Raw genomic sequence first — 12,006 nt, 5'->3', positions numbered from 1 at the left:
AATATTGGAAACTACAACAAAACAACAGCTCCAGGTTGATGAAAAGGCAAAGGCAAAAGGCAATGTTGAGGTTTCAGAGACTACGGGCTAACAGAAGGGGTTATCAAAAAAGAAAACCTTGATATGATTTATCTGGCAAAGTACTTCAAATGTCAGGGTGAGGGCCATATCGGAAGTATCCTTCACAGAGTACTACTGCTAATTCACAACCCACTCAGCCAGATAGCAACCATATCGACGCCCCTCCAATTTCAGGGCAACAGGGAAACAATCACTTCCTGTGATGAGGGGCCCAGCATCAGGTGGTGAAGAACCTTGCCATGTCAGGTAAACTGAGGGACAGGGAGACCTCTTCCTGTTTAGAAGGTGAAGTGCAGTAGTCTAAATTAATTTTGACAGTGTGCTGGTACCATGCCTCTTGGATACAAAGTAAGTGGCGACTGCTATAACCGAAAGTTTCATCGTGGAGAGTTTCAAGGACAAATAGCATGGTGTATTGAAAAGCTATGGTTGAATTTCACTGACAGCTGCCAATGGACTATCAATTCTTTATTTGGAATATATTGAGGTAGATGTCGAGGAAAATCGAAAAATTCAACAGATTGGTTCTCTGGTGGGGAAAGACCATGAAAAACATGACACTAGAGCAAGAAAAGAACTGACTCTGGGATTAGTTGGCTTGAGAGTTCTAAATGATTACCTCAGCAGGGGTTAGAGGTTAATTAAGTCAACTTAAGTTCCCAGTCCTTACCAGAAAACAGAGTAGCTGCAGTCAAAATTTTTGTTGACATATAGGGATATTTTCGCCTGAACAGAGTGGTTTAGGGTATATTTATTCAGCACAAAATCCCAGGAACGGACGATATTTAGGATTCCTCCAAGTTTGCCAGTGATATTTAGCTAACATGAAGTGGTAGAGGCTCATGTTAAACAGTGGTTAAAGAAATGAGAGAAAAGCAGCTCTTACGCTCCCCTGTTGTTTTTGGTGAAAATGTAAGATTGGACATTTACAGTGTCGACTACAGTTGACTACAGGCAGTTGAATGCAAACACCTGTAAGAATGCGTACCCACTCCTGAGGACCGAAGAGGCCTGGGCTGCCCTGAGTTGTGCCCACTGGTTTCTACCTCGGATTTAGCCTGTGGCTGCAACCAGGTGGTTGTTGCTGAGAAGGACTGCCTGAAGACTGCTTCTGTACACAATTTTATCAGTATGAATTTAACCACAATTATATCATGTAATACTCCTGAGTCATTACAATGACTGATGGAAAAAATCTTTGGAGAATTGCATTTTCTGTCTCTTTTACAGTATCTTGACATGGTAGTATTTTAACCTGCATTTGAAAAACACCTGCAGCACTTCAGTTATGTCATAAAAGCTTGGTCTTAAAGTTAAGTTGAGCAAGTGCTCTTTCTTTAAAGAAAATATACCTTAGCAATGTTATTTTCTCAGAGTATGTCTCAATTGAGCCAGAGAAGATCAGTGCTGTGCCTGATTGGAAACATCCACAAAATGTAAATGAGTTTAAATTTTTCTTAGGCTTTTCCAGTTATTATAAGTTTATGTGACATTTTGCACCTCAAAAAATAAATAAATAAATAAATAAATTTTCCCTGAAATGTATACTAGTCATTACATTACAGGCATTTAGCAGACGCTCTTATCCAGAGCGACTTACACAACTTTTACATAGCATTTTTATATTGTATCCATTTATACAGCTGGATATATACTGAAGCAATTTCGGTTAAGTACCTTGCTCAAGGGTACAACGGCAGTGTCCTACCCAGGAATTGAACCTACAACCTTTCGGTTACAAGCCCAGTTCCTTACCCACTGTGCTACACTCCGTCCTAACTCTGCTAAAAGTGGAGAGTCACCAAGCAATAGGAGCCATTTTATTCCAAGACTGTCATGGTCAGAGTAAACCAGTAGCATATAAAAGTTGAAGTTTGGGTCCATTACAAAAAAAAACTGATAACAACTTTTGTGCTATGAAACTGGAGTCTCTTTGCCCTGGCTATAACTAATAAGCTTTAGGAGTATCTTAATGTCACTGTATAGACTGCTTTGGAGTTCGGTGATGCAAACTACACCAAAAGTTTGATGGTACAGGAATCAATATGAGACATTTCCACAATTAAATCATCTTTCTGGCACTCTTCAGGGAAACAAGTTTTTGCTTTTGTGGTTTCTTTTTTTATACTTGTTTTTTTGCACTTGAGGGCTACAATATTTAGTTTTATGTTTTGTGTTTTGCACTTCAGGGGTGCATATTTTTGTTTTTGTATGTTGCACATGAGCCTTACGGCTGCAGGGTTTTATTTCTGTATGTTGAATCTGAATCTGCTGGTTTTTGTACATTAGTGCATCGCCCCTCAGGGCCGCAAGTTTGTTTTCGTATATTGATCTGCACTTGAGGGCTGCTAGTTTTTGTTTTTGCTTTTTTTGTGCTGGTTTTGCGCTTCGGAGCCACAAGAGACATCGCAACATTATGAAGAACTAAACTGGCTAAACAGGCAGATCCATATTTGCTGTGCTGTTGATTTTATCTGAATGTGTGCGCAACCCCTGACCCCGCTCGTGTCGATTGATGGGAGTCTTACCATTTTGAAAAATCTCATTCTGAAATGAAAAAGGGAGTTCAAAAATGTAAAAAAAAACATTCTGAAAATCATCATTATAAACAAAGGAAGTCACTCAAAAATACATTATTATGAAATTTAAAATGATCACGCAATTGTGAAAAAGAAAAGTCATTAGGTGACTTAATTTACCTATTTTTTAAATTTATTTTTTGTATTTATTTACATAATTCCATATTTATTTATGTAATTATTTGATTCATTTTGACGTGTTCAGCCCTCCATGCAACATCAGGCAGGCACATCTTTACTTTTAAAGAAGTTACTGTACACTATGAAAAACAGATCTATTATTTTGGCTGAAATAGATAAAGTTTAAAATATATTAACTCTGTTAAAAGTGGAGAGAATTAATAATACCATGGCTGTAGGCAGGACAATTATGAAGGAGGAGCTTTATGTGTAGTTTTATCTGAATTCTGTGAGTTCAGAGGGTGTAGATGTAAATGTCTATGAGGAATGAGTCAAACTCACAGTGATGTAAAGGTACATCACATTTCCCGTAGGCTTAACATGGTTATGGGCTTATATTTCACCCCAATATAGTTAAAATTACCTTTCCCTCTCCTTCAACTTCACCATTATCTCGATAGTACTTTTACACACAACATGCTGTTACATAAATGATTTTAGTGAATGCAAACTTGAAAATCATTTCAGATCATGGCCATTGCAGCCATGGAAACTGATCCTTTGTGCTAGAAAGGGGGGGGGGTGCATTGCTAATTTCTGTTGTCTTTTTCCCCCCAATGCCATCATCAGTTGCCTGAATTTCGCCTCTGCTCATGTTGCCAAAAGTTTACAGCAGCTCATCCAACTGACGCTCCTTCATCATCCCCAAAAAGTGGAACTGCTTCCAGAACGCTGAGACGTGTGACGTGCGAAGGCGCGCTCTGTCGGCTCCTCTTAAATCATCGGCTGCTTCTCTTGCTCTTGCCCAAGGTCTGAAGAAGTTTTCTGTGATGGCGGAATGGATCTGCCATGTACATCGCATTGTGAATGATGGATACTCTGCCAGACGAGCAACAAAATCGCCCTCTTTCTTTAACATGGTGGGTCTGACGCGAGCTGTCGAAAATCCAGCTGACGGTGATGGTGAGTGACACGCACGGACGTGGGTGGATGTACATTGACTGTAAGAAGCGGGGCCTACCTTTCCATCGCGGACAGAGCGCCGTGTTTTGGTGTTGCTGCAGCCCTGTGATTTTTCTGCCAAATCCCTCAAAAACAGGTTTCGCTTCTTCCTCTTCCCTTATACCAACTCTAATGTGCCTGTCACTCAGTCTAAGCACAAGGGACAGCAATTATTTGATTCAACCCTGATCAAGGTGAGGACTCTGACGCAGGAGTGCTAGTTATTGGCTGTGCAGTAAACCTCATTGTTGCCATACACTGAGCTTTTCATTGGACCGAGGACACAGCTCTCTCAGGGGAACTCTCTCAGAGTTCTGTCTGAACACAGACAAATTATGCTTGCCTTTCCCCAGAAGGCTCCACAGAACAAATCCACTGATCTGGACTTTCATCTGGCTTAATGAGATTCCAAATTAGGTGTCATGTGATGAATGGGCAAATACAAGTAGACTTCAAATTAGAACTTGGGCAGCATGAAATTTATTTTCAATAGTAATACCAATACTACTACTACTACTACTACTACTAATAATAATAATAATAATAATAATAATAATAAATACATTACTGTGTGTCTTGAGAAATTATGTGAATTAAATTTAAACTTTGGTTGACCGTTGCAATGTTTCAATGGCCACAGTTAATAGGAGATGACTTAAAACATGAGACCAGGGACCCAAGACATTGACTATGTGTAGCACATTTCGTCCCAATAGGATTGCATGGTTAACCAGAGTGCTGCTAAGTAAATTGCACAGCTGACCATTCCAGATTGTGCTTCCTCAAACAAGGTGATACTGGCATAAATTTTGTCATGGTGAGTGTCCCGATCCAATGTAAATTACTTTTTGGTTTTACAGGTTTTTATGAAAGGATCGGACTTGACATGTCAAAATTCCTTGTCAGTATACTTTTCTTTCAAACTTTCATTGGTTAAATGAGGGATGTTGAGCAGCTTATTAATTTGCCAAAGTCATTGCACCGTAATGTCAAACTTCCTGTAGCAAAATGTCATGTTTTAAATATGAGATAACTCTTGAGTATAACTCAATTCCAAAAAACACAGTCTCTCCTTCACGGTCACACGATTTCATCAGCAATAAACGAACAGAGGCTAGACACTAAAACCGAGGACCTGAGGATCTCTAACTTCATACTAGGCCAACGATCATCAGAATGCGACAATGAACTGTCACAGGTTCAGATTTATTTTGCTCCCAGTTGTGAGAAAAGCATGGAGATTCCTCCTACATCAAACACCTGAATGCAGTCCCAGTCACCTTTACCACAGCGATGATTAAGGACTCCGCTGACAGCCAAATAACCCCTGCAAGGCTCTGTGGGTGGATGCTACACGCAGGGGCCCGCTCCTGGGCCGCATACTGGCAGCCCCATGTGGCAATTAGTCTCCCGCTACGACCGATCTCTGCACACCGCGAGACTGACGGGGATTCAGAAGGAATTGCAAAAGGAAAAATAAAAGGTTGAGGATAACAAAGAATGAAAGAGAAGGAAAGTAGAAAACTCGCTGTCTGGGATGTCTGCTTTAAAGGCTTTTAGGAGATGTTAAAATTGAACATTGTACAGTCCAAGAACGGTGCCTCCAGAGAATTTTTGTTGATTAATGTGAAAATCCTGTATCCAGAAACAGAGTGTAAACGCAGCATAAAATTGGTGTGTGAAAGCCTTTAACCTCCAAATACACCCTCTACGCTGAAGCTCATTCAAGCTCAATCTAGCTGAGGTTAATCTATTGCACTATATAGCGGGAGCTCCCATAGAGGGAACCAGGTAGACATGTGACAGCATGTCAAGGGGTTGTATTACATTGTTTCTGGCCTTTATTCAATTTATTCTTTTATATTTTCATTTTGTCGTGCAATGGACTGGTGACCAGGGCGTATTCCAGCCTTGGCCAATGCATGCTGGGATAGGCTCCGCGACTCTGACCAAGATAAGGAGGATAGATAATCGATGGGTGGATGGATATTTAAATTTTTTATTAATATAAATAGACTGATAATTGAAAACACAATTCTAATTTATTAAAATTTTAACCGCACATGATTTATTTAATGTGCAAAATATTAATCACATCAATTGTTAATTTCACATGTGGAGGTCTGATAGTCAGGGTTGTAGCTTATTTTATGTGAGTAAGAATGTTATTTCTACACCAAACGCCTTGCTTTATAATTGCACCAATAAATAATATACAGCACAGAAAAGGCTTTCAGAGAACAGTCAGGACTGCAAAGACTTCACTCTGTCCATGTTTCTGTCACTCCTACACCCCTGACTTCTCCCTGATATCGCTCGATTCCTTCACCAAATCCTTCAGGGAAGGTTTTTACTGCAGTAGTTTAGGACTCTCCTCTACAGAACTGAGCCGACGGGGGGTTTTCTGGACGGACATTTTCCATTCCTTTCCGAGGACGGACTTTTGAAAACGGAGCTTCTGTTTTTCACTCAAAAGCTGCTACATAAATAATAAATATATAAATAAAAAGCATATCGGGCGCTGAGCGGCGCGACACTGGCAGACTGCTCTGCTCCCTGCCGGGAAGACAAACTACCCAATCTGGAGGACTCCGGAGATCAAAGGCTAGCAGCACTGTTCTGATCTTCCGCTCAGATAACCGAAATATAACAAATCGAGAGATTACAATTCTGACTCCGAGGCTTGTTTCAATTCGGTTACTCTGTTAGGCATGCTCAAACAGCAAAACCCTCCTCTGAGGCAGAGATTGACTGTCAAACGCTTGAATGGTGGTCGCTCATGCTCGCCAGCGATGAATTATGACAGAATTGTCATGTTTGTAGCTGTGAAGAATGTTTTTTAGGCCTCTGCTTTTTATATTAAAATTAATTAAAAGTAATGAAACCAAAATTTGACCATTTATATGAAAATGCAACTCATTTATATTCAATCATTATTAGAGGACCACACACTGCAGGTGTGAAGCCCAGTATTTGTTAGTTTTCTCATTATATTTTTGTCTCTTTTTTCCGTTATTGCACATCCACTGATTTTTACCAAACTTGGCTCATTCACAGCACTTCACTGACAAATTTAGATTTTCCACACGTTGGTGTAATTGCAGACTTTCAATCTCTTCTATCAGAGCTCCAACATTATTTGACCTATAGACTTTTCAATTTTGACATTTTTATTTTTTTAAAAGAAAAACAACTCCTCCAAGAGAATTTAAAGCATTGACATTTGCCTTTCACATTTTTCTTTTTTGGATGTTCCCCCTTTTTTCTATCACACATAACACTTCCATACAAAAAATGGCTGTAGAACACCATTAAACTTCTATTGACAGTTAAATGGCAACCCAAACATAAAAGGATTGGCTCAATCAAAACAAATGATGGTGCTATAGACCTCCATACACAAAAACATATTCAAACATTCACAAAAAATCATTCCTTTGCAGAGATTTCCAGCTTTTTCTTACTTTAACGATTTACCATTATAAGAAAACAGTTACAGCTTTTCATCAAAAACAGGTAACAAGGAAATTACAGCGATTTATCAGACATAATGTTTCGAAAGTAAAAGAAGAAAATAAACGATGGAAAATATTGAGAGTTCAAAATGGCAGGTTCTTTCACACAAGTGCACGGCTGTCAGATTCATCTCTCGGTCAGTCCCTGCAGTCTAGTGGCACTTCCTGAGCCAGGCCCGTGGGCCTCAGGTATCCGCGCTTTGGGAATCAGGCTGAGCTGGACTTGGCACTTCTGCCTCACGGGGGAAAGTCTCTGGCATTTTCCTCTTCCCATTCCGCACAGTGAGCTCGCTGTCGGGTTTGAAAGTCAGTGGCACAAATCCTTCTGCATCCTCAGCAAGAACAATCCAAAGCGGCCCTATATGAAGAAACATTCTGTTTTAACAGTAATGTGACACTGTGACAAGATGAAAGCTAATTACACACCTCTTTCAAAATCATCTCACAATCATTAAGTCTGCATCAATCATTCAACTCGAGCCAAGGGAAAGTACTCTCATAAAATCCTATTATATTCACTGATAATCGAGGATTTTATTAGAATAATAAAATCTTCTCTCTGTCAGCTTTAATTTGTCTCCTGGCAGGTTCGCCACACGAGGCTCTTACTGTAGTGCCATTAGGAAAATAGCCTTGAGCTTTAATGGTTTCACCTTCTTTTACCCAGGAAAACCACAAAGCCACAAACACGACTATAAGCTGATCTTACTTTAAACCTTTTAATCCCATCTTCTCCCCCTAATCTCCTCCTCTCCTCTTCTGAGTAAGCACGAGTGTGCCATTTAAAAACAAGCTGTGTGCTGTAGATGTTTTATAGCTGTGCAGAAAGAGAAGAAATTGAGTCCAGTGAGTGGGGGAAATAAGAGCGAGAGAGGACAGAGGTAATGCCACAGGGATGGGATGTTGGCTGGGCATGCTGCTTACTTTGTGCTAGCTGGAATATTTATCTTGACAGGTTTCAGGAAATTGTTTTGGGAACAAAAATACCTGCTCTGAATGTTCTCCCCCAATAAACTCCTCCCCCTAAAAAAGTAACTGACAAGCAACTCACGCTCACCATGCATCATCTCCACGACAGAGAGGCTGAAGAGGTCTCGGACCACGCCCAGACGGAGCTTGTTCTCACAGAGAAGGACAGGTCGCCTCTCGTCGATGAACACGTTCTCAGAGAGCTGCTTCTGCAGGGGACAACAGCACGCACAGCAGATAAACACCCACACTGAACCATTGAAACTGAGTAAAATCATTTAGATTGAATCTGCAGATAAGCACTACCATTGAATCACTGAAACTGAGTAAAATTATTTGGAATGAATCGGCACATAAGCACTAACATTGTACCACTTAGGGAGTCAGTGGTTAAATACACATTGATCATTTGCAGATTTTAGATTGCTATAGCAAAGTAAATGAGTAGTTTGTTTGCACTTTGAAAAAAAGGGAGGTGCGACTGTCAGTCACTGTATACTGTATTTTTGTTTTTGAAAATGTTCAATTGTTGTTGTGATATATTTTTAAATACTGTGGAACCTAACCATTGAGATATACCAGGAATCATTACTATTTAACAAGCAATGCACAGTTAACTTTAAGATAATTTCAGAGAAGTCAGCAAATGATTTTTAACATGTTATTGGTTCAGTTGAGGAGTTTACACTGCGTTACTTAATTGGCTTTCACCAGCAGATTATGAGTGGTTCGTACTGTCCACCTGCAGCAACAAATCCTGGCTGGAACAAACTAAACACAGGCTCCATCAAATCCCTCATGACAAGGGTTAAATCCACATAAAATCCAGACTGTTTTGATTTTGCTGGAAAATTACTGCACCAGACATAGAAATGTTTACCTTTTTGTGAACCATATTAAGCCTGTTATGAAGAAGACAGACATTACCTGACATGTTATATTTACACAGGGAGGGTCCTGGGGTGAAGGGTAGTTCCCTGTGAACTTCCTCCCATTGCGGGTGAAGTCTGTAATTTCCGACAGACACTGCTGCAGCTCTGTGAACCTGGCGAAAAGTCTCTCGATACTCTGGGACAGTTCATCCAGAGCCCTCTCTTTTTGTAGGCAGCTGTCCCTTGGCAGGGTGGGTTCTAGGTGCAGCCTGTCTAGCGCCTCCAACCGGGGTGACCCAGCCCTGCCGGCCTCCTTGCCCACCTGGCCAGCTGCCACCAGGCTTGCCATCTGCTTGATGTGATCTGTGTCATAGTTCTCAATGGTGATTGGTGACGTTGAGCTCCCGCGTTGAGAGTTGTGGGAACTTCTCCTTTCCGAGCTGCCATTCTTCATCTCTGCACTCTGCTTCCTCCTGGTATTTGGTGACTGGGTAGCCGACGATGCGAGGGATGCATGTTCCTTTATTCCAGGAGGTTCTTCTCTGGAGGAGTTCCTTCTAATGCTGCGTGAATTAACATCTGAATCCACGCATTTTGCCGCCAATGGACACACTTCCTCATTGTAAATGAGTTCTTTAGTCACAAGCCTAATGGCATATTTTTCTGTGTTGCTGCACGATGGGAGGAAGGCGGGATCACCGGACTTTTGCTTCCCCACCATGAGGAGCAGCGAACAGTCATTCAGGAAGCACACCCCCTTGGGCCTCTCATTGTTCTGCAGCTGGATCTGCTGCATGTTAGGCATAGCAGCTGTCATGATGCCATACACCAGCACCATGTTGCAGGAGTTGGAGGCCACTGCCACAATGCGTCCACTCGCATTGAATGCCATGATATCCGGGACCAGAATGCCAGGGATGCTGACTTTCCTGACTATGGTCACTTTCCTCTCATATGTCACCATAACCAGGTGAGAGGAGTCTTGATCAGATCCTGCTAAGTGGTCCCGGCTCTTCAGGTGGAAAAGGGGGCTGGGGTCAGACCTTCTATGCTTGGCCAGGATGTGCACCATGTCCCCTGCCCCGTATGGAGGTGTGGAGACAGAGCCGCAACCCAATGACCTTTCAGAGTCAAAGGATCTCCTCCGTGAGTCCAGACTCCAGTCGTCCTCCAGCATTGGCACTGGCAACTGGGAGGGTAGGGGCTCAGAGTCAGAGGAGATGTCGCACACTATGCTTGCATTGGTTCTGTCAAGCGGCAGCTCGGTTGCCACAGCAACCTGAGCCTCGTCAGTAGAATCCATGGCGCAGATGTAGCCACCCACATCGAACATGGGACAGAAGGTGCAGGCCGTCAGCATCCTCTGGATGTCATTCCAGATGTAGGAGTGGAGGGTGGTGCCGATGGCCAGCACCAGGCGTCTGCCATCCCTCGTCCAGCAGGCGCATTGGATCATGCCGCTCCCCTTGATCTCCGCCCGTACCCTGCGGTTGTCCACGCGCACCGAGAAGAGGACTGAGGCATCGCGCTTGGTGAGGATAGCCAGGATGTCTGACCTGGGGTGCCAGATGCAGCCCTGGGAGAGCAGGGGGAACGGCTCGCTCACCTCGCACGTCTGCGTGCACAGCAGCTTGTTCTGCTCCAGCGAGCTGAGCTGCAGCTGCCACACCGTCACACGCTTCTTGTGCTGCACCGCCAGCAGTGCAGGGGACCCTGAGCAGCAGAGGGGACCCCAGTACAGTCCCAGCACGTGCTCGAACTGCCCGATGACATTAGTGTCGCCGAACTGCAGGTCTCCTTTGGCAAAGTACAAGGAAGTGAGGCACACCTGCTTTCCGTCTGTCCATGCTATTCCATGCACCGGGTGGATTGCCTGGTGCAGGGTGTTCAGGCCTGTCCGCAGAAGCTTTGCTTTTCCCAGATCCATGCCCTGGACAGTCAGACGACGAGCAGAGCTCCAAATTGCTTCTTCAGGCCCGTCTCTGGTGTTGCTAATGTTGGATGATGGAATCGCGTATGTGGGCAAGCCTCTTGTGTTCAGGATCTCAGACAATCAAATGCTGCTGGGGTGCATCTCCCTGTTGTGCTGTGGAGTAGTGAACTGAGGCTGGAAATGGACATGTAGAATTAGCAAAGCCTCTTTCCTCCGTCTCCATCTCTTGTAGTTGGAAGACCTTAATCCAATCAGCACGCACAAGGGCTCACAGTGGCCTCTGAGATGATTAGGCTTCAGTGACCTCATGGCTACACTACACACATTTCAGGTATTTTTTAGGATGCTGATATTTTAGAGCATGAAAACACCCTTAATTATTCAGACATTACTTTACATTATTGACATTCAGCAGACCTTCGTGTCCAGAGCAACTTGCACAACATTTGCATTTTTATATAGTTTTCATTTAGCCTGCTGGATGTAATGAAGCAACTTAAATTAAGTACCTTGCTCAAGGGTACAATGTCAGTGCACAGGTTGTGAAATAAACCTGCAACCTATAGGTTACAAGCCCAGTTCCCTACCCATTATACTATACTGCCAACCCTTTTCCTATTGCCTAGACATGTTTCTAAATGGAAAAACAAGGCTTGTAAAAGAGAAGTGTATTTATACTCATTATGTTATGGATTCCAATGAATGTGAGTGAAGCCGCTCACTGGCATCCTTTGATTGCATTCATGTGCATTTATTGAGGTTGCACCAGTGAAATATTATAGCTTTAATAAATTAAGTTAGCACAAATTGTTTGCAATTTGCGTGTACTACAGTGTCAGATATTAACTTTTTTTATCAAGGGGTGATTCTTGCCCCCTGGATTTGATTTTCGGGGTCATTTGTGACTTTAACGAAGGAATTTGTTTATATCCGTA

The 12,006-nt window shown here is 42.5% G+C and overlaps 1 protein-coding gene across 1 annotated transcript; it reads right to left on the bottom strand.

Annotated features, from left to right (window-relative positions):
- Nucleotides 1–6,953: 6,953 nt before the first annotated feature.
- On the bottom strand, nucleotides 6,954–11,251 carry LOC135241797 (WD repeat and coiled-coil-containing protein-like). Its single transcript, XM_064312487.1, has 3 exons — nucleotides 9,194–11,251; nucleotides 8,355–8,475; nucleotides 6,954–7,655 (listed from the first exon to the last, which is right to left on the bottom strand). Exons 1-3 carry the CDS (start codon nucleotides 11,063–11,065, stop codon nucleotides 7,483–7,485), a joined length of 2,166 nt encoding a protein of 721 aa, XP_064168557.1. The 5' UTR covers nucleotides 11,066–11,251; the 3' UTR covers nucleotides 6,954–7,482.
- Between the last annotated feature and the right edge of the window lie 755 nt (nucleotides 11,252–12,006).

Source organism: Anguilla rostrata, chromosome 1 (assembly GCF_018555375.3).
Source record: "Anguilla rostrata isolate EN2019 chromosome 1, ASM1855537v3, whole genome shotgun sequence".
NCBI classification, from domain to species: domain Eukaryota; kingdom Metazoa; phylum Chordata; class Actinopteri; order Anguilliformes; family Anguillidae; genus Anguilla; species Anguilla rostrata.
The sequence above is the reverse complement of the archived record's forward strand: the minus strand, read 5'-3'. Positions and strand labels throughout refer to the sequence as shown.

Excerpts from the sequence above, each read along its gene's own strand:
- LOC135241797 (XM_064312487.1), bottom strand. The coding sequence starts at position 11,065 with ATGGATCTGGGAAAAGCAAAGCTTCTGCGGACAGGCCTGAACACCCTG. Across the intron at positions 8,476-9,193 it reads GTGTAAATATAACATGTCAG|AAGCAGCTCTCTGAGAACGT; the intron begins GTAATGTCTGTC and ends TGTCCCCTGCAG. Across the intron at positions 7,656-8,354 it reads TGTCGTGGAGATGATGCATG|GGCCGCTTTGGATTGTTCTT; the intron begins GTGAGCGTGAGT and ends TTCTTCATATAG.